This window comes from Acomys russatus, chromosome 28 (genome assembly GCF_903995435.1).
Source record: "Acomys russatus chromosome 28, mAcoRus1.1, whole genome shotgun sequence".
Taxonomy (NCBI): Eukaryota; Metazoa; Chordata; class Mammalia; order Rodentia; family Muridae; genus Acomys; species Acomys russatus.
Genome location: NC_067164.1, coordinates 41,475,856 through 41,494,695, shown reverse-complemented (window position 1 = coordinate 41,494,695; position 18,840 = coordinate 41,475,856). Strand labels below are relative to the sequence as shown.

The window sequence follows — 18,840 nt, the reverse complement described above, 5'->3', positions numbered from 1 at the left end:
AATTTAAAAAGAACTTATTAGCTGTTTTGTTTTTAGGGTACATTATTATTTTAGATTATAAAATCCTCTATTCCTTTTCCTAAATTTCTTACAGTTTTTATTCCATTTATATCACTATATCTTTTATAAGAAAGTATCTCCCCAGGGCAATAAAGTTATAAGGTTTGATTATCTTTCAATCTGATAGTTACCACCAGCACTCTAGCTATGGGGGTGAACTTGCCAGCTCACCTGGTGGTTATAAAGTCTACAATGCACTACGCTGGAGGCATGTTTGAGGAGTACAGTGAGACAGACATCCTGCAGATGATCGGGAGAGCAGGCAGGCCTCAGGTAAGGGGCAGCAGCCTGCCTGTCTGTCTGCCTTTCTTTCTTCCTTCCTTCCTTCCTTTCTCTCAATATTCTAAATATAGCAAAGAAGGGAGTGGTTTTAATTTGCATTTCATAGTTAGGTAAGATTGGAAGTGGTGTAATTTCTCCAAGTTTAATGGAGAAATAAACAGACACGACGCACTAACTAGGGTGTAGTGCACTCTTCACACCCAGCTCTGTCTAAACTGCCCTGTGAAAGAGGGGTGTGAGTGCGCGTGCTGATGCAGGACCCATAAAGAAAGAAAAGGGCTTTCCACCTTTTATTCTTGAAGATGGCTTGTTAGTTATGTTTGCTTATTTTAGAAACTGGATCTCTGTATGTAGCTGAGGCTGAACTCAAACGTGCCATCTTTCTGTTTCTGCCTCCTAATTACTTCTAAGCTTACAGCACATGCCACGTGTCTGGTAGTCTTGGCAGCTTTTCATTGTGAAGGACTGTTGTGCATTACAGATCATGTAACATCCCAGGCTTGTAGCGCTAAAGGCTATAATTAAAAGTCATCCCATATTCCTACATTTACTTCAAAAAATGTCTGATAAGTGCTTGAATGAGTAAGTCATTCTTGTAGATTCTAAGAGAACCTTCTGGAAGAAAATCATATTCAAAGTATCAAAGTGTTATATGACACAAGTTTTTAATTTTAGAGGATAAATTAAATATACCAAATTATGTGGTGTTACTGTTACTGGAATGAAACACCATGATCAAAAGCAGTTTGGGTAGGAAGAGAGTTACATTGCTTTACATGCCCACATCGCCGTCCATCCCTGAAGGACTCAGGACAGGAACTCACACCGAGTAGGAACCTGGAGGCAAGAGCTGATGCAGAGGCCATGGAGGGCGTTCCTTACTGGCTTACTAGACATGGCTTGCTCAGCCTGCTTTCTTATAGAACCCAGGGCCCAGTGATGGACCCACCCCCAGTGGGCTGGCTGGGCCCTCCCACATCAATCACTAATTAAGAAATTCCTTACTGGCTTGCCTACAGTCCAGTCCTTTTGTTTGTTTGTTTGTTTTTGTTTTTTGAGACAGGGTTTCTCTGTATAGCCTTGTCTGTCCTAGACTCACTTTGTAGACCTCCAACTCACAAAGATCCACCTGCCTCTGCATCCTGAGTTCTGGGATCACAAGCGAGCGCCATTGTGCCCAGCTGCGTACAGTCCAGTCTTACAGTATTTTCTTAATTGAGGTTCCCTCTTCCCAGATGACGTTAGCTTTCAAGTGGACATAAAACTAATCAGCATAAGCCTGGCATGTGATGCACACCTTTAACCCAGCACTCTCTGTGAGTTCGAGGCCAGCCTGGTCTACAAAGCAAGTTTCAGGACTGTCCGGGTGGTCATACAGAGAAACCCTGTCTCAGAAAACAAAAACAAAAAAACCAACCAAACAACAGCAACAAAAAACTAGTTAGCATATATGGAAGCTACATTAAATCTTAAATTTTAACTCAGTTTACAGGGTGTTTTTTTTTTTTTTTTTACTCTAACATAGTCAAAATTAAGTTATATTGAAACAAAAGTGGTATTTATAGTTATACTTAGGAGATATTTAAAATTATACTTTTGTTAATATCAAATTTCAGAAGCAGGTTTTAGTCCTTTTGGCCTACTGTTATGAGGAACCACTCAGTGTGAAAGGAAAGTTGTGTGAGGAAAAGGCTCTACTCCGTGCTGTGCTCTGATCTTGGCTAATCTCTGTCCTTCTGTTACTGTTGCAGTTTGACACCACAGCGACTGCAGTTATTATGACTCGGTTAAGTACAAGAGAAAAGTACGTTCAGATGTTAGCTTGTAACGACACTGTAGAAAGCAGGTAACAAACAGTTCCCAAAGAAAACCAAACTATTATGGGTGGTTTCCTCCAATGCATGGGAAGGAGATTTTGTCTGGGATAGTCTAACAATTTAACTATAAAACTTGTTAGTTTGGAAGTTAAATACATAAATTTAAAGAAAACAAAGTTATCTAGTGGTTGCTTATTAGCATAAATAGTACATATCATCTTTGCTATAAAATCCTGAGGTCAAAGTTCTTATTCATATTCTTATGTCATGTATCATATCATATTATATATTATCTTACTCATATTCTTCTATAGTATTAAATTTGTATCTTTTAGTAAGAGAAATATTTTCATGCCTTAAACTTTAGTTTATAATAAGAGTGGACATGAGCATCTGGGTTGTTTTCGGTGTGCCATTCATCCTCTCTGAGGAATTCGGATGTAACCCACACTGCTAACGCCATACTGACTTTCTTATGCTGGAACTATAAAGGGAGGAGAAATTTCAATTCTTAAAATGTTGAACTGGCTTTTAAAGATTTTCTCTTATATTTTTGAAAATTACTTTTCATAAATTATTAAAGTAGCAAATAATATATTTTTAAAGCTTAAAAAGTAGGACTTATGTTCTTGAAATTCACATTAATAATGCAGAGGTTTTTTCCCCATTAGTTTGCACAGACATCTTATTGAACATTTGAATGCAGAGGTAGTGATGCACACCATCACGGATGTGAGCATTGCTCTGGACTGGATCCGGTCAACCCTGCTGTATATCAGAGCTCTGAAAAACCCGTCTCATTATGGTTTGTTTCTTTGAGCTGGAAATACAATGGTTGTTTTTCAAACCAGTGGGATTTCTATTCATACTTTTACAGAGTAGATTAAAGAAACTAATAAGCAACAGAAAAAATAGTATCAGTCACCACCGTATTCAGAGATAAGAGTTGACAAACATGAGAACACACTGTCTGCTTTCCTCCTGGTCCTTTAATAAGTTTTAAAGTCAATACTGTTAAAAATAGATGCAATGTAAGAAAAAAATTAAGTGCCTAAACTAATTTAAAATAAGTTAAAGCTTTCAAGTCTTGAATCTTTCTCATATTTATCACTCAGCTGCTCTCTTGTTCTAAATTTGTGGCTGCTCATTTTCCAGTTTATAAGGACATAAAACAAATAGTAAAATGAAAACAGATGAGGTGTAATTTTATTTTTCATTTTTGGTGCAAACAATGTCCCATTGTATTAGTTTTCTAACAAACTACTTAAAATACAACATGTTGCAACAACCAGCATTTATTATCTCATGCAGTTTGCAGAGGCAGGGGCCTCAGCTAGTAGCCCTGGAGCTGGGTCTCTTCTGAGGTGTCATCAGCATGTCAGTCAAGGCTGCAGTTATCTGAAGGCTACAGCGGGGCTTGTGACTCATCCAAGAATGCTATCTCATAGAGCCCTTGACTAGAGGATTAATTTTTTCAATTTGGACTTTTCCTACATCCCTCTCCCTGTAGGAAGAATAATACAAGACAGATTAGCTAAATTTAAAATCCTGCATTTCCTTATTTGTAACCAGTAACATGTTATCACTTATTTTAAAAACAAGTTACTACTCCTGGTCCTATGAAGGGGAGAGGAGTTAAGCTCAGTTTTTGAAGGGAATAGTCTTCGTTATGGACATATTTTTAAAAGATGAGGTCTTGCTCTGTAGCCTTGGCATGCCATGAGTGGCAGGAGTCTTCTGCCTCAGCGTCTCACCATTTAGAGCAAGATGCCACAGTCATTGTCTGAGAGTGCTGTAAACTGCTACCACTCCACTGGTCTGCGCCTTTCTGTGTTGTTTCCCCTAGTGTATCTCGGAAGCTTTCTGTTTAATTCTATTTGAGGCTAGTGTATAAGGTGATAGGTGTCACAGTGACATTTTCATGCACGTCTGTCATTGTGCTGTCCTGGACTCGCGTTGTAGACCAGGCTGGTCTCAAACTCACAGCAACCTGCCTGCCTCTGCCTCCTGGGTGCTGGGATTAAAGGCATGCGCCACTGCGCCCGGCGTGCTGTCTTCTTTTTCTTCCCTCCCACTGCTTTTCCCTACCAACATCCCCTATGCCCAGACCTTTAGGTGCCACAAATAGTCCTCCCTTCTGCACCTTGGTACCCGACTCACCGCCTTCCTCCAGCGCTCTCAATCTCTCCCTCTCTCTCTCTCTCTCTCTCTCTCTCTCTCTTGCTCTACTTTCATCACACTTAAATCTGCATTACGTGAATGACACAAAATGTGGTCCTTGTCCTTCTAAGTCTACCTTATTTCTCTCTCTCTCTCTTTTTTAAAATTTTTATTTATTTATTATTTATACAGCACTGTGCCCCCATGTGTACATGAATGCCAGAAGAGGGCACCAGATCTCATTACAGATGGTTGTGGGCCACCATGTGGTTGCTGGGAATTGAACTCAGGACCTTTGGAAGAACACACAGTGCTCTTAACCTTTCAGCCATCTCTCCAGCCCCATTTCTCTTAATATAATGATTGTCAGTACCATTTGTTTTCCTGCAAATGTCATGATTTTTCTTTATGGCTGGAAACAACCCTTTGTACCCATATATTTAGGCTGTACCCATGTTTAGGCTGGCTCCATTTCTGTTGTAATGAGTGCAGCACTGCACCTGGGTGGGCACAGATCTCTTGTGTAGTATGTTGACTAAGCATCCTTTGAGTACTTACCTAGGAGTGTTTATATTAGGTCATAACATAATCCTGCTTTACTTGTTTTTAAAATAAATACTTAAAAGATTTGTTCATTCTGCTTAATATGCTGTTGTGTGTATATGTCTGTGTGAGTGCACACGTACGTGTGGGTAGTAGGGAGAGTGAACCTGTACTCCTGAGTGCAGAGCGCACCAGGTGTCCTGTCACCCTGTGCTCACCTCTGACTTAGGGTCCCTAAATGGATCCGCAGCGCGTGTGTTCTCAGCTAGGCTGGAAGGTAGGAAGCCCCAGTCATCCTCCTGGAGCAAGAGTTACAGGCAGCTGAGAGCTGCTGACCCTCTGCAAGAGCAGATAAACTCTTACCAGCCCCATGTGTCTTCTAAGCAGTTCCGGTTGATGAATATGCTCATTAAAAAAGTTATCTGCTGTCATCAACAATGTATTTTCACATGTGTAAATTTATCCGCATGCTAAATTCTTAGAAACGGAGTTTCTGGATCAGAGGGTACATTTCCTTTAAAATGTAATAGCTGTTGCTAAGTTGCTGTCCTTGGTGGCTTACACAGTTGTCATCAGTGCTTGAGGGTACCGGATTCACATACACCCTGCAGGGTGTATACTTGTGCCTTTTATCAGTGTTGTGAGAAATTCCTTTACGTCTCAATTTGCACTTCTTTTTCCGTGTAAGACTGTATTTTTATAGTGAGTTTTTATATTTCATTATCACAGTAAATGGCACAAACCTTAGGTATAAAAGCTAAATATATCACATAGACACAAATACCCACATATAATCAGAGTCTAGCTCAGCATACAGAATAGTTTCCTAAGTACCACATGTTCTAGTAAATATTTTGAACTTGAGGTAAACGAGAGTCTTTGCTTTTTTGTTTTTTGTTTCTTTTAATTCATATTATTCATGATATTTCTTCATATAACTGAGTGTTTCAGTAATAATTCCTTTTGTTATTACAGTTATAAATCCAGTTGTACTAATATACAATGTTTCAATCATTTATTTTGTGGATGGACATATAGATCATTTCCAAATTCTGACCATGTACACCTGCCTCACGTGCACTCACTTCCACAAAGACACACAACTAAGTATAATAGAGATAGATCTTTAACCTGGTTCTACATAGTTCTTGCTGAAATATTGTTTCTGGTTACTTAATGCAGTTTAAGAAAACAAAATTCAGCCAGTTGATATTGGAAAGATTTCAGAAGTGGATGTATTCTATAAATAGTTCAGCCTTTTTGAGCTCATCAAACTGTTATTACTCTACATGAAATATAGATGCTATTCTGCATGTGAAGTTTAAATTGACCATATAAAGACTAATTAAATACACTCTAATTTTTTTAAAATAAAGTTTCATGGCTTACACAGGTTTTGTATCTGGATTGAACAAGGATGGAATTGAAGCAAAATTACAAGGTTAGATGTATTTATTTCTAAATATATATTGTATAAATTTTTATGAAAATGTCAGTTACTAGATGAATAAGAATATGCTTTTGTAAATTATTTTTAAAAATAAGCTTGTCTGGAAAGTTGAGTTATAGTTTTCATGCATAAAGCTGGGCACATGTAGTCTTTCTGTACTTTTTAATCTGTTAGAGTATCTGCTCCTACACAAAATGCTAAGTTGGCTTATTTGGGTTCTGCTTTTTAAATGACCCGGATCTTTGAAAACATTGCCAATGGAGTAAACATTTGCCTTTTAAAGCCTAATTTTAGTTGAAAATATAATCCTAGATTTATTGTGGGTTCTCATCGCAGTCATGCAGTATTTTCCTTTCAAACTTCAACTTTAGATATTTAACTTTATTATTTCACTACCTGTCTTTTAAAGTATAACAGTTAAATAAGCACTTATTAGAATTAAACATTGCTGTGTCTTCATTGTGTTGAGACGTTCAGTAAAAATAAAGAATTTTGGATCCACTAAAAATATTAACTTTAATTTTTTTCTATGAATATTTATATGTGGCAAATAAAAATACATATATAAGTATATATAAAGTAATAAGTGATCTTACCCAAAAAGTAAATTCATTATTTAGGCATAGTGCTAAGGAGTCACATATATTATCATACTGTTGTTAAAGTGTAAACTATAAATTAGTTATATTATTCTCTGGAACAATTTTATAGTTAAAAATTTAGTTAAATAATACATTACTATAATGATAAGTTGCACATAAGGATTCAGATAGATTAAAGTGTAGCCTTGTGTATTATGATAACTTTAATGGTTAATTCTTTTAGCATAATCACTATTCATATTCGCTTTATTTTTCATTATTAATTGATACAGCAAGTTTTCTATATATAGAAGAACATCTGTTTATTACATACATGGATAAAAAGTTACGGTTGTAGGAGAGTAAACTTTTGTTCCTCTGTTTCTCACTCATTACAAGGCCCAGGGCCAATACTGCTACAACAAGAGATTGATTAGCGTAGTAAATTTTTAAATCAAAGTTTTACATGTGATAGGAGCCTTTGAAAATGAAGACCTGAAGAACTAGCTGGAAACTGTTCTTTTTTGCAGTTTGTGAAAGAAGTGAATAGTTGTGCTGTTATGTGACTAATAAGAGGGGAGAAGTATCCTAGACTCCCCCAGACCTCTCTCTGTGTGCCTAGACTCCCCCAGACCTCTCTCTCTGTGCCTAGACTCCCCCAGACCTCTCTGTGTGCCTAGACTCCCCCAGACCTCTCTCTCTCTGTGCCTAGACTCCCCCACACCTCTCTGTGTGCCTAGACTCCCCCAGACCTCTCTCTCTCTCTGTGCCTAGACTCCCCCAGGCCTCTTTCTCTGTGCCTAGACTCCCCCAGGCCTCTCTCTCTCTGTGCCTAGACTCCCCCAGGCCTCTCTCTCTCTGTGCCTAGACTCCCCCACACCTCTCTGTGTGCCTAGACTCCCCCAGGCCTCTCTCTCTCTGTGCCTAGACTCCCCCACACCTCTCTGTGTGCCTAGACTCCCCCAGACCTCTCTCTCTCTCTGTGCCTAGACTCCCCCAGGCCTCTTTCTCTGTGCCTAGACTCCCCCAGGCCTCTCTCTCTCTGTGCCTAGACTCCCCCAGACCTCTCTGTGTGCCTAGACTCCCCCAGACCTCTCTGTGTGCCTAGACTCCCCCAGACCTCTCTCTCTCTCTGTGCCTAGACTCCCCCAGGCCTCTTTCTCTGTGCCTAGACTCCCCCAGACCTCTCTGTGTGCCTAGACTCCCCCAGACCTCTCTCTCTGTGCCTAGACTCCCCCACACCTCTCTGTGTGCCTAGACTCCCCCAGACCTCTCTCTGTGTGCCTCGACTCCCCCACACCTCTCTGTGTGCCTAGACTCCCCCAGGCCTCTCTCTGTGTGCCTCGACTCCCCCACACCTCTCTCTCTGTGTGCCTAGACTCCCCTAGACCTCTCTCTGTGCCTAGACTCCCCCAGGCCCCCCCTCTCTCTGTGTGTGCCTAGATTCCCCCAGACCTCTCTCTGTGTGTGCCTAGACTCCCCCAGTCCTCTCTGTGTGCCTAGACTCCCCCAGACCTCTCTCTCTGTGTGCTTAGACTCCCCCAGGCCTCTCTCTGTGTGCTTAGACTCCCCCAGGCCTCTCTCTGTGTGCCTAGACTCCCCCAGTCCTCTCTGTGTGCCTAGACTCCCCCAGACCTCTCTCTCTGTGTGCTTAGACTCCCCCAGGCCTCTCTCTGTGTGCCTAGACTCCCCCAGGCCTCTCTCTGTGTGCCTAGACTCCCCCAGGCCTCTCTCTGTGTGTGCTTAGACTCCCCCAGGCCTCTCTCTGTGTGCCTAGACTCCCCTCTGCAATGAAAGTTAGTTAGGACAGCGGCTGCTCTGTGATTGGCTTTCACAGAAAGGCAGCACAAGGTCAGTGTAAGCGTTCTGAGGCCTCTTGGTCTCTTTCAGGTCATAATACCCTGGGCTTAGTGTTTTGTGAGCCCTGACATTTCCCTAACTCTCAGGAAGGACAGTAGCACAGGACGTGCTTTCCTAAACTTGATTGTGCTTCTACCTCAAGAACCTCTAAGAGCTTTGCAGTGACCCTGAGTTAGAACAGACTGCACAGCTCACAGCGCTGCGTTAATTACAGCAGCTCTTGCTAGTTCTCACTGGGGCTCCTTCACTAGTTGTTGCTTGCTCTTGGAACATTGTCAAGTGCTTCACTGGCTTGCACCTTTATTTAAGTCTCGGTTCAAATATCAAGCTGTCAGAGATAACGATGAATTGACTTTCATGCTGTGGTTATCACTATTGTTTTGTTCTTGGAAAAGATGCCTTTATTGTGACAATTAGGGGTTTCCTTATTTTATACAGAATTATGTGGCTGAATTAGAAATGCACACAAACTTTAGTTAAGAGCTTAAAAGCATTTTTAAAAAAACATTTCTCAGCTTTAGTTTTTTTTCATAGTAGTTTTCAGTACCAAAGCTGTATTATTTATTTGTTTATTGGGTTTTTTTTTTTTTCATTAAAATGCAAGTTCTACATATATGAGGGAAAATGTACTTTCCATGTCTGTGCGTCACCCTTAGAGTGATGCTCAGCGTACAGGAGTGAGACTCCTCCCTGACCGAGTGATCGATAGTGGGCAGTGAGCTAACTTTAACTGGACAGTGGCTAACTAAGGCAATTAGAAAATACTTCAAAAACCCTAACTATCAAATGCATTAAGCTGTGTCAAGATGCCTACGTGACACTAATCCTTGTAGGGATGTGAGGGCCTTTTACGAGTTGCTCTCCACTGTGTCCCTTGTGGGCTGCTGCAGGGGACGGTGAGAACAGTAAGCAGCAGCCGTTGTTGGAAGTTGACTGGCTCCTGTCTGTTGGCTGCACGGTTGGTACTATTCAGAGGTTTCCACGGTACACATGGCAGCCTTGTCAGAGAAATGGAAGCAAAAAACCAAAAGCTGCAGCTAGAAGAAATTAAGCGATTATTTGAATAAAGTGGCAAACAGGAAGAGGGAACAGATTGTGAGTCTGAGAACAAACTTCATAAGACACTTTGATTCTACACATTGGAAGCAAGAGAACGGGCACTGACTGGGGCCTAAACGTCCTGTGCAGAACCTTAGGAGGGCGGCAGAGAGGAGAGCAGTGATGGCGCCTTCTGCAGTCACCTCAAACCGTTGTCGCTGCCTCAGAGGCACGCCAGCAGCATAGAGAAGACCAAACACACACCTCTGGCGGAGAGTTGCCGTGCTGCTGACACGCGTGAGGCTGTATGTATGTAGAGCTGCATGCGGCGGGTCGAGCATGCCCTGGCTGCACTGTGCAATGGAGGCAGAGGCCCCACCCCTCTGTGAAGCCAGGCAACAGAACTGTTTCCGCCCCCTGCTCCAGCCTGCTTCCTCCTGGCAAGTGTCTCCGTCACTCGTCCTGGTGCTGTCTACATGCTTCTGTGCATCTGGAACACAGGGACCTGCCGCCCCTCGGGAGGTGCCCTCTGAATCCTGGCCTCAGCTGGCATCATTGGGTGCCAGTTCCTTAGACCTGGAACAAGTAATTCAGTCTCAATTCTTTAGTTTCCTAATGTGGATATGTATGCAATATTTTTGCATACTTTATTTTATTATTTTTGAGAACTAAGTAAATTAATACATATGTATCAGATGTTCCCAGTGCTGAATGGTACTTAACATTAATTGGATGTTATATTTCGAGGCTTTTTTTTTCCCTTGCTTTTTAAAAGACTCCAGTTCTTCCAGAACAATTACATTATAGCAGACATCTTGAACATATTTAATAGTAAATTTCTGTTTTCATTTCTTTCTTATTTTACTAAACTTAATAATGTGTTTTCTATAATTGAACAGAATTATGTTTGAGGAATCTGAAAGATTTGTCATCACTAGACTTGATTAAGATGGATGAAGATGTTTATTTCAAACCAACAGGTATTTTTACTTATGATGTCACTGGGTCTAATGCTTGCTTCAGGTAGATTTAAGTTTTGTTTTACTAAAATTTAAACAATGGTAAAACTAAATTGTGGTTTCATTTTCAATGGAGTATCATCCTTTTTAGCTCTAAGTCATAAATCACACGGTTCATGAAACAGAACACTTACTTTCACTGCTTCTGGTGGCTCTCGGCAGAGGACTTGAAGTCTGTGTGTGCACTCATTGTAGGCCAGTTGTAACCAGTATAACGGCCTTTGCCACTTGAATACACACGCATGGGCTGTCTGAGTGGCTGCTTAGGTTGCTACATGCAAGAAAGTAGTATTGCCTCCTGCCCCTCTTAGGTTCATTGACAAAGGGGCTCTGAGCTGTGTGTTATGAGCTGGGAGAAACAGTAAGGTCGGTCCGTCCGTTCTGTCCCTCTCTGTTGCCGTTGTCCTTGCCTACAGCACTCTGTTTCTGGCAGTGCATGCCTGTGGCACGCTGCCTGAATCACCGCAGCCCTGGTTCTCACGATACACATGCACTTTGCACAGCCCGTGATGTCACCCTGTGCAACACTACACAGCCTTAGAAATCCTCAGATCTGAGACTGTTGTGTGTTACACAGTGATTCTACTGTACGTACAAAATATTGTGCTCTTATAAAATACTGTCTAATTATAGAAAGTAAATACTTTTAACATCTTAAAGGTAGGGCCACCAGGGTGTCATGACTTATTTTATGTGAAAGTTACAAGTCATTGTTACACACACTGTTTCTCAGTTGAAGGCAGTTGGCACGCCGGGAATGTGTCCTGGGCTCCCTTACTCACTGGCTCCCTCCCTGCCTCTGTTTCCCAGTTTCCTTCTCTCACCCTTGCTCTTTTTCTCTCAATTTAGTTTTGTTTAGAATTAAATCAAAGAATTAAAGAGGGTAAGTGTTTCATAGTCTTTAGGATTAGAGTTGATTTTTGGAGGAAAATACTGACTTCATGATTCAAATTCATCATTTTAAGGAAAAATATATGGAATTTTTAAATAACATGCAGAATGTACTGACTTGGCATTTATTCTACCGTTAATGAACTTGTAGGAATGTGGAGGTTTGTGTTATGCTTCATTTATATTCAGTGTCTGCTGAGTCTCAGCCCTGTGTTGTAAGATTCCCTACTTTTTGGCTTCTATGTATTCTGGGGTGTCTTCTGAGAGGGGCCATGCATATTCCTAATGTAACTTCCCCATCTACTCTTAGGTAATCTACTATCATAAAACAACAATATTCTCACTGTCACTTTTCTGTGTTATTGTTATCATTATTCTGGGTTCTTTTATTTTTGAGACAGGAACAGGAACTCGCTGTATTGACCAGGCCAGCCTAGAGCTTGATGCAGTCCTCCAGCCTCTGCCTCCTGAGTGCTGGGATTGCATGCTTAGCTCCTATAGTAGCCCTGGGTCCCACGGAAACCGTTCCTTTTGTTATGAAACACATGTAGTAAATGATCATGCAGCATGTTGTTTTCTCCATTATCAGTGGGTGCTCGCTGGTTTCCTCGTCTGGCCCTGCTGGGCCAGTTCTCCTGCTTTCAAGCTGGTGCTTCCTGGACCTTCCTTCTTACTATAGACTTAACGGAGGCCTCAGACTTTGGATCTCTGTTTCTAGCTTTGCTTCTTGGAAAATACAATTTACCATCACAGTTGCAGCTATGACATTATGTAAATTCATTAAGAATTGCAGTTTTTCCAGGTGTGGTGGCGCACACCTTTAATCCCAGCACTTTGGAGGCAGAGGCAGGTGGATCGCTGTGAGTTCGAGGCCAGCCTGGTCTACAAAGTGAGTCCAGGACAGCTAAGGTTACACAGAGAAACCCTGTCTTGAAAAACAACAACATTAACAAAAAAAAAAAAAAAAAAAAAAAAAAAAAAAGAATTGCAGTTTTGTGTGTTGGCAGCTGTAACAGGAACTTTTATTCTCCTGAGGTAATTGTCTAAGAGGCTCGTTGCCTCTGTCTCTAACCTAGGCCTAGGATGGTTCAGCCTCTGAGACTTACTGCTGAACAAGCTCACCCTTACTTGTTCTTTCTGAGCTCTGGGCTGCCTGGTTCAACTCAGCTGTTCTGGCTCAAACTCCTCTCCCAGCTGACTGATTCAATCTGGCTTCTCTCTGCCCCTTAATTGCTCTGCTTGGCCTCAAACTAACTCAGTGATCTTCTCTAATTTTCTGTCTCCTTTTCATTCTCTGGCTTATTCTTTCTTCGCCTGTGTCTCACTTGTTCTCACATTCAATCTCTCTCTGTAAAACTCCCCTGGTTAAAGCCACCTCCTCTCTCTGCATTGCCCCTGAAGTAGCTTCCCTTTCCTCTCTCATGAGAGTTGGGAATATCCTATTCTGTCAGATGTTTCTCTGATTTGTCACTTTCTTCTTCTGTCACTCAATTAGACATCACTTCAAACATGTGTGCTTCCTTCTACAAACTAACTTTACCCTCATTGTTTAGGATTAAAGACATGCACCACCATGCCTGTACCTAAGCTTTTCTTTACCTGAAGCTGCTCTATACCAGGCTGGCCTTGAACTCAGATCTGTTTGCCTCTGTCTGCTGGATTAAAAGTGTGTTTATATTCAAGCCAGACCACACAGACCTACAAGGTTTTTTGATGTGATATCTTGCCAGAGCAGCCGTGTTCTGAATGTAAATTCCTCTGCAGGCAACAGCAGAGCTGGAATAGGAGCCTGTGTGCTTCCAGATGTAGCAGCTCACGTTCTCCCAGAAACCTCTGCTCAGGTGAAGCAGTATTGCTGACTTCTGCAGAAAAGAGTATCAGGATGAGGCAGGATGAAACAGAGTTTATTAAGAAGCAGTTTCATATAGGTTGGGCATGCGTGTTAAGGGAAGAGAAAGGTAGGTAGGATAATATGCATATGTGGGCACATGTTTCTTAAGAGACAGTCACATTTAAGTGCCTTTTTAAAAATAAAGATTTATTTATTTATTACATATACACTCTTCTGCCTGCATGTATACCTGCATCACCAGATCTCATTATAGGTACCCATAAGCCACCATGTGGTTGCTGGGAACTGAACTCAGGACCTCTGGAAGAGTAGACCTTGCTCTTAACTGCTGAGCCATCTCTCCAGCCCCTTAAGTGTCTTTTTGGTAGTCATATGTATGATTCTCATGGCTTCTGAAGCCACCTTGTTCAAAAGATTTCTAAGGAACTTTTTCCTCCCATTTTTCTTTCTTCCTGGCAAGCTAGATTGATAGGGTAGTTTCACAGGGTCACAGGAGTCAAAGGAACCCTTCAGAGTTCAGCTCTATTCAGGTAAAATACTCTGTGAGTTCTTTGGTGGTGTTTATTTATTTTTCAGGATAGGGTTTCTCTACGTATCCTTGGCTGGCCTGGACTCACTTTGTAGACCAGGGTGGCCCCAAACTCCCAGAGATCTGTCTGCCTCTGCTTCCCCAGTGCTGGGATTAAAGGTGTGTGCCACTCTGCTCTTTGAGGCTTTACAAATGATAGATGTATTTCTGTTAGCTGTTTTAGTTCACTTGAGCAGAATGCTATTCCATAATTATTTAGAATGTAATTAATGTACATAGCAGTTCCTAACTGCTATTTCTAATTCTTTGGATTTTTAAGTTATTTTGTTTTTTGTTTTGAGATTATGTACCCCATACTAGCCTCAAGCTAGAGATGACCCTCCTGCCTTGGCCTTCAGAGTGCTGGGGTCACAGACGTGTACCACCGCTTCTCAATTGATGCTTTGTGTGACCTTCTTGTTCTTTCAGTTACTAATGTCTTGTTTTTATCTTCTTGAGTTTATTGTTTGTTTATAAATTCTATCTGTATATTCTAATAACTCTGCTTCATATAGTTTTTGTTTTTAAATTTGTGCTCACAACACTCAAGTATTTGGACAGTTTTATCTGTTAGCTTATCGATGTTTTCCCTAGTTTAAGAAAGATTAGTCATTTAGAAACAGCTGGTATCTGTAAGAAGCTTGGCAGTCATTAAATTAGGATGTAGATCGTCTGTGAACACCTGTGGTTCATACGTAAGTACTAACTGCTCCTGAGACCCAGCATGCCATTTTGTTTTCCTGGCTGTTTTCTATGTATGTTTGTAAGAACTAGAATTCTTTGGGATGCTTTTGGACAACTACTAATTAGAACCAACATTGTCTTTAAAACTGAAAATCCCAACTGTTTGCTTTTAACAAAGAAGACCCAGGAGCCAGGTGCTGGGGTGAAAACCTGCTAGGTCAAGAGGGACATAGAAAGCACCCGGCTGACCTTCTTCCTACTCAGCTCATGTCTCAGAGGAAAAAGCCCAAGAAACTCACTAGCTCAGCTGATAGCCCAGGAGGAAAAGGCAAGAAACCTAAAAGCTGAAGAGCTTGCTAGCTGAAACCTCAAAGCTCCTTCTTCTTATTATCCACGCTGTCTTTTGTTTTAATATTTTCACATATTCATTTATATTATTACACATATATACAATCAACCACCCACAGCAAGAAGAGCCATGACACAATCAGGAATTATATAAATGTTACATTCTTAGGGTTTTGGCTGTTTGTATTTGACAGCCTTGAAGAAAAAAATCTTTCCTATTTTGGTGCATCTAAAATTCTGAATGTAAATCAACCTCCATCACATCTTGTCATTATCAACTTAAAACATCTATCTAGACCGAAAAACATCTTAACCCCTAAACAACTAAGCTGAATTGTAAAACTAAACTATCTGGTCTTCAATCCCATCAGAGACTTGAGACGGAATAAAATTAATTACCTGAGTATACAAGGGGTACAGGTTAGCAGCTTCCCAAATGAGAAGATGACAGAGACAGTTTGCTACCCGAGCAGTCACCCAAAGCTCTGTGTACCTCATTGGAGCATCATTTGAGCCTTCTGGCCCAGCACATCTGACAGACATACTTGTGAGGCAGGAGCTACTGAGGACTTGCTTACCCTGTCCACGCTGTCTTAAATACCCCTCAACTCAAAGTCCCTCCTCCTCTTGAATCCCTGTCAACTGGTTTCTTGCTCCACCTCTTGACCTAGGGCTAACTTTAATAAATCCTGTGTACAGAAGGCTCTTGGATTAAAGGTGTGTGCTAGGGCTCAACCATGCCAAACAAAAGGCAAGTTTTCATAGCCCACAATCCCAGGGTTCACATGGGATCAGATATCCCGCAACAATGCCACAGCCTCTACTGTGGACTTATCCCATCACTCCCTCATCCCTCTTTGCTCACCTCCCCCTCCAAACCACCGCGCTATTCTATTTTCAAAACAATTTATTTTGAAACTCCAATTTAGCTAAAAATATTGCTCCAGAATAATAAATGGACCTGTTATTTTACAACTCAGATCCAGATTCTGAACTCCTTTGAGTGAACTTAAAGGCTCCTTGAGGCCTCTTTAGTTTATTATTTGTCATCTGTTAATTTTTAAGATTAGGCAACATTTACTAAGTATTATGCACCGTAATCATATTTTGAGGTTAGCACTCTTACTGCCCCAGTACACTAAGAATGTCACATGATCCTCTGTGAAGTAAGTGGAGCTTTAGACTGGGGTTCATAATGGCCATCAAGCCACATCCTTCCCAAAGTGAAGATAGTCTTCTTAACTCTTCTGTTCTGGTAAGTAAATCTCGATTCTCTCCACGGTCATAATGGCTTTGTTTCCTTTGGTCACATTTGTCACTTTTAAAATCTTGCCTTAGCCAGGAATGGTGGCACACACCTTTAATCCCAGCACTCGGGGCAGGAGCGGGGGCGGAGGGGGGGAACGCAGAGGCAGGTGGATCGCTGTGAGTTTGAGGACAACCTGGTCTACAAAGGGAGTCCAGGACAGCCAGGGCCGCACAGAGAAACCCTGTCTCAAAAAATAAAATCTTGCCTTAAACTCATTTTTTCCTATTCGGTCATCCTACCCTGACCATTCTCTTAGGATTAATTTCTTCTCTACTTAAGCTTGTGGTAAGTACTACCAGCCAGTGGGTTTTGTTTATGGGTTGCCCGGCGTTACACCTTCAGCCAACTATAAGCTCCATAGGTTGTTTGTTCTATACTTGGAGAGTGTCTTCTGCTTGGGGGTCATTACAAGCACACAGTGCACATTAAGTAGATGTTAAGAAGATGCTATTAAACTTACTTTTTTTTTTTTTTTTTGCAATTGTTATTGTTTATAGATTCTGTCAGAAGTTGCTGCCTTGTGACATTTTTGTTTTTACTTTCCCATTTGGCACAGTAATTACATAGTTGTGTAGATGCATGCACTGTGTGGAATAGAGACATGGGCTTGTGTGCATGTAAACTTAGTTCTTAAAAAGCAAGTTGCACCACTAATGTTGAAAGTGCTTATTTTTGTCTTTTCTAACAGAGGCCGGGAGACTAATGGCTTGGTATTATATTACATTTGAGACAGTGAAGAAATTTTATGCAACCAGTGGAAAAGAAACTTTATCAGATTTAGTAAGTTTTCATTAGAAGTTAATGATTACAGAATAAAAGTGACATTGGAGAGACAACTAGCTTATATATTCCCTATAACTTAAAATTGAATGAACAGAAAGCAAAAATTATTTTAGTGGTCATGTCTCCCTCTGATCATGAGATAGAAAATATAACTTCTAAAAATACATTATATTTTTGTTTGTGTTTCTTATCAGAGCTACTATCTTACAACTTACTTGATAATAACAATTCCTTCAGGAGAAATATGTAAATGTAATATGTGAGTAAGATTCCAAGAGAGTATAGCATGATATATTAGCAAAAAACCTGACAGGAATGAATGACAGTGAGCTATAGGACAGTGAGCTGTAGGACAGTGAGCTCTGTGACAGTGAGCTAGAGGACAATGAGCTAGAGGACAGTGAGCTGTAGGACAGTGAGCTGTAGGACAGTGAGCTGTAGGACAGTGAGCTGTGTGACAGTGAGCTGTGTGACAGTGAGCTATAGGACAGTGAGCTGTAGGACAGTGAGCTGTGTGACAGTGAGCTGTAGGACAGTGAGCTGTGTGACAGTGAGCTGTGTGACAGTGAGCTGTGTGACAGTGAGCTATAGGACAGTGAGCTGTAGGACAGTGAGCTGTGTGACAGTGAGCTAGAGGACAGTGAGCTGTAGGACAGTGAGCTGTAGGACAGTGAGCTGTGTGACAGTGAGCTGTGTGACAGTGAGCTAGAGGACAGTGAGCTGTAGGACAGTGAGCTGTGTGACAGTGAGCTGTAGGACAGTGAGCTGTAGGACAGTGAGCTATAGGACAGTGAGCTGTGTGACAGTGAGCTGTAGGACAGTGAGCTGTGTGACAGTGAGCTATAGGACAGTGAGCTGTAGGACAGTGAGCTGTGTGACAGTGAGCTGTAGGACAGTGAGCTGTGTGACAGTGAGCTATAGGACAGTGAGCTGTAGGACAGTGAGCTATAGGACAGTGAGCTGTGTGACAGTGAGCTGTGTGACAGTGAGCTGTGTGACAGTGAGCTATAGGACAGTGAGCTGTAGGACAGTGAGCTATAGGACAGTGAGCTGTGTGACAGTGAGCTGTAGGACAGTGAGCTGTGTGACAGTGAGCTAGAGGACAGTGAGCTAGAGGACAGTGAGCTATAGGACAGTGAGCTGTGTGACAGTGAGCTAGAGGACAGTGAGCTAGAGGACAGTGAGCTGTAGGACAGTGAGCTGTAGGACAGTGAGCTATAGGACAGTGAGCTGTGTGACAGTGAGCTAGAGGACAGTGAGCTGTAGGACAGTGAGCTGTAGGACAGTGAGCTATAGGACAGTGAGCTGTGTGACAGTGAGCTGTAGGACAGTGAGCTGTGTGACAGTGAGCTGTAGGACAGTGAGCTGTGTGACAGTGAGCTGTAGGACAGTGAGCTATAGGACAGTGAGCTGTAGGACAGTGAGCTGTGTGACAGTGAGCTGTAGGACAGTGAGCTGTGTGACAGTGAGCTGTAGGACAGTGAGCTGTGTGACAGTGAGCTATAGGACAGTGAGCTGTAGGACAGTGAGCTATAGGACAGTGAGCTGTGTGACAGTGAGCTGTGTGACAGTGAGCTGTGTGACAGTGAGCTATA

The 18,840-nt window shown here is 41.7% G+C and overlaps 1 protein-coding gene across 3 annotated transcripts in view; it reads left to right on the top strand.

Annotated features, from left to right (window-relative positions):
* Hfm1 (helicase for meiosis 1) overlaps window positions 1–18,840 on the top strand; it is an 80,910-nt gene that overhangs the window by 28,331 nt on the left and 33,739 nt on the right. For all 3 annotated transcript variants that reach the window (XM_051170520.1, XM_051170521.1, XM_051170518.1), the window contains exons 15-20: window positions 188–333; window positions 2,094–2,188; window positions 2,831–2,964; window positions 6,256–6,303; window positions 10,691–10,771; window positions 17,151–17,242. In XM_051170520.1, coding sequence (XP_051026477.1) covers window positions 188–333; window positions 2,094–2,188; window positions 2,831–2,964; window positions 6,256–6,303; window positions 10,691–10,771; window positions 17,151–17,242 — 596 coding nt within the window. The remainder of the gene's footprint in view (window positions 1–187; window positions 334–2,093; window positions 2,189–2,830; window positions 2,965–6,255; window positions 6,304–10,690; window positions 10,772–17,150; window positions 17,243–18,840) is intronic.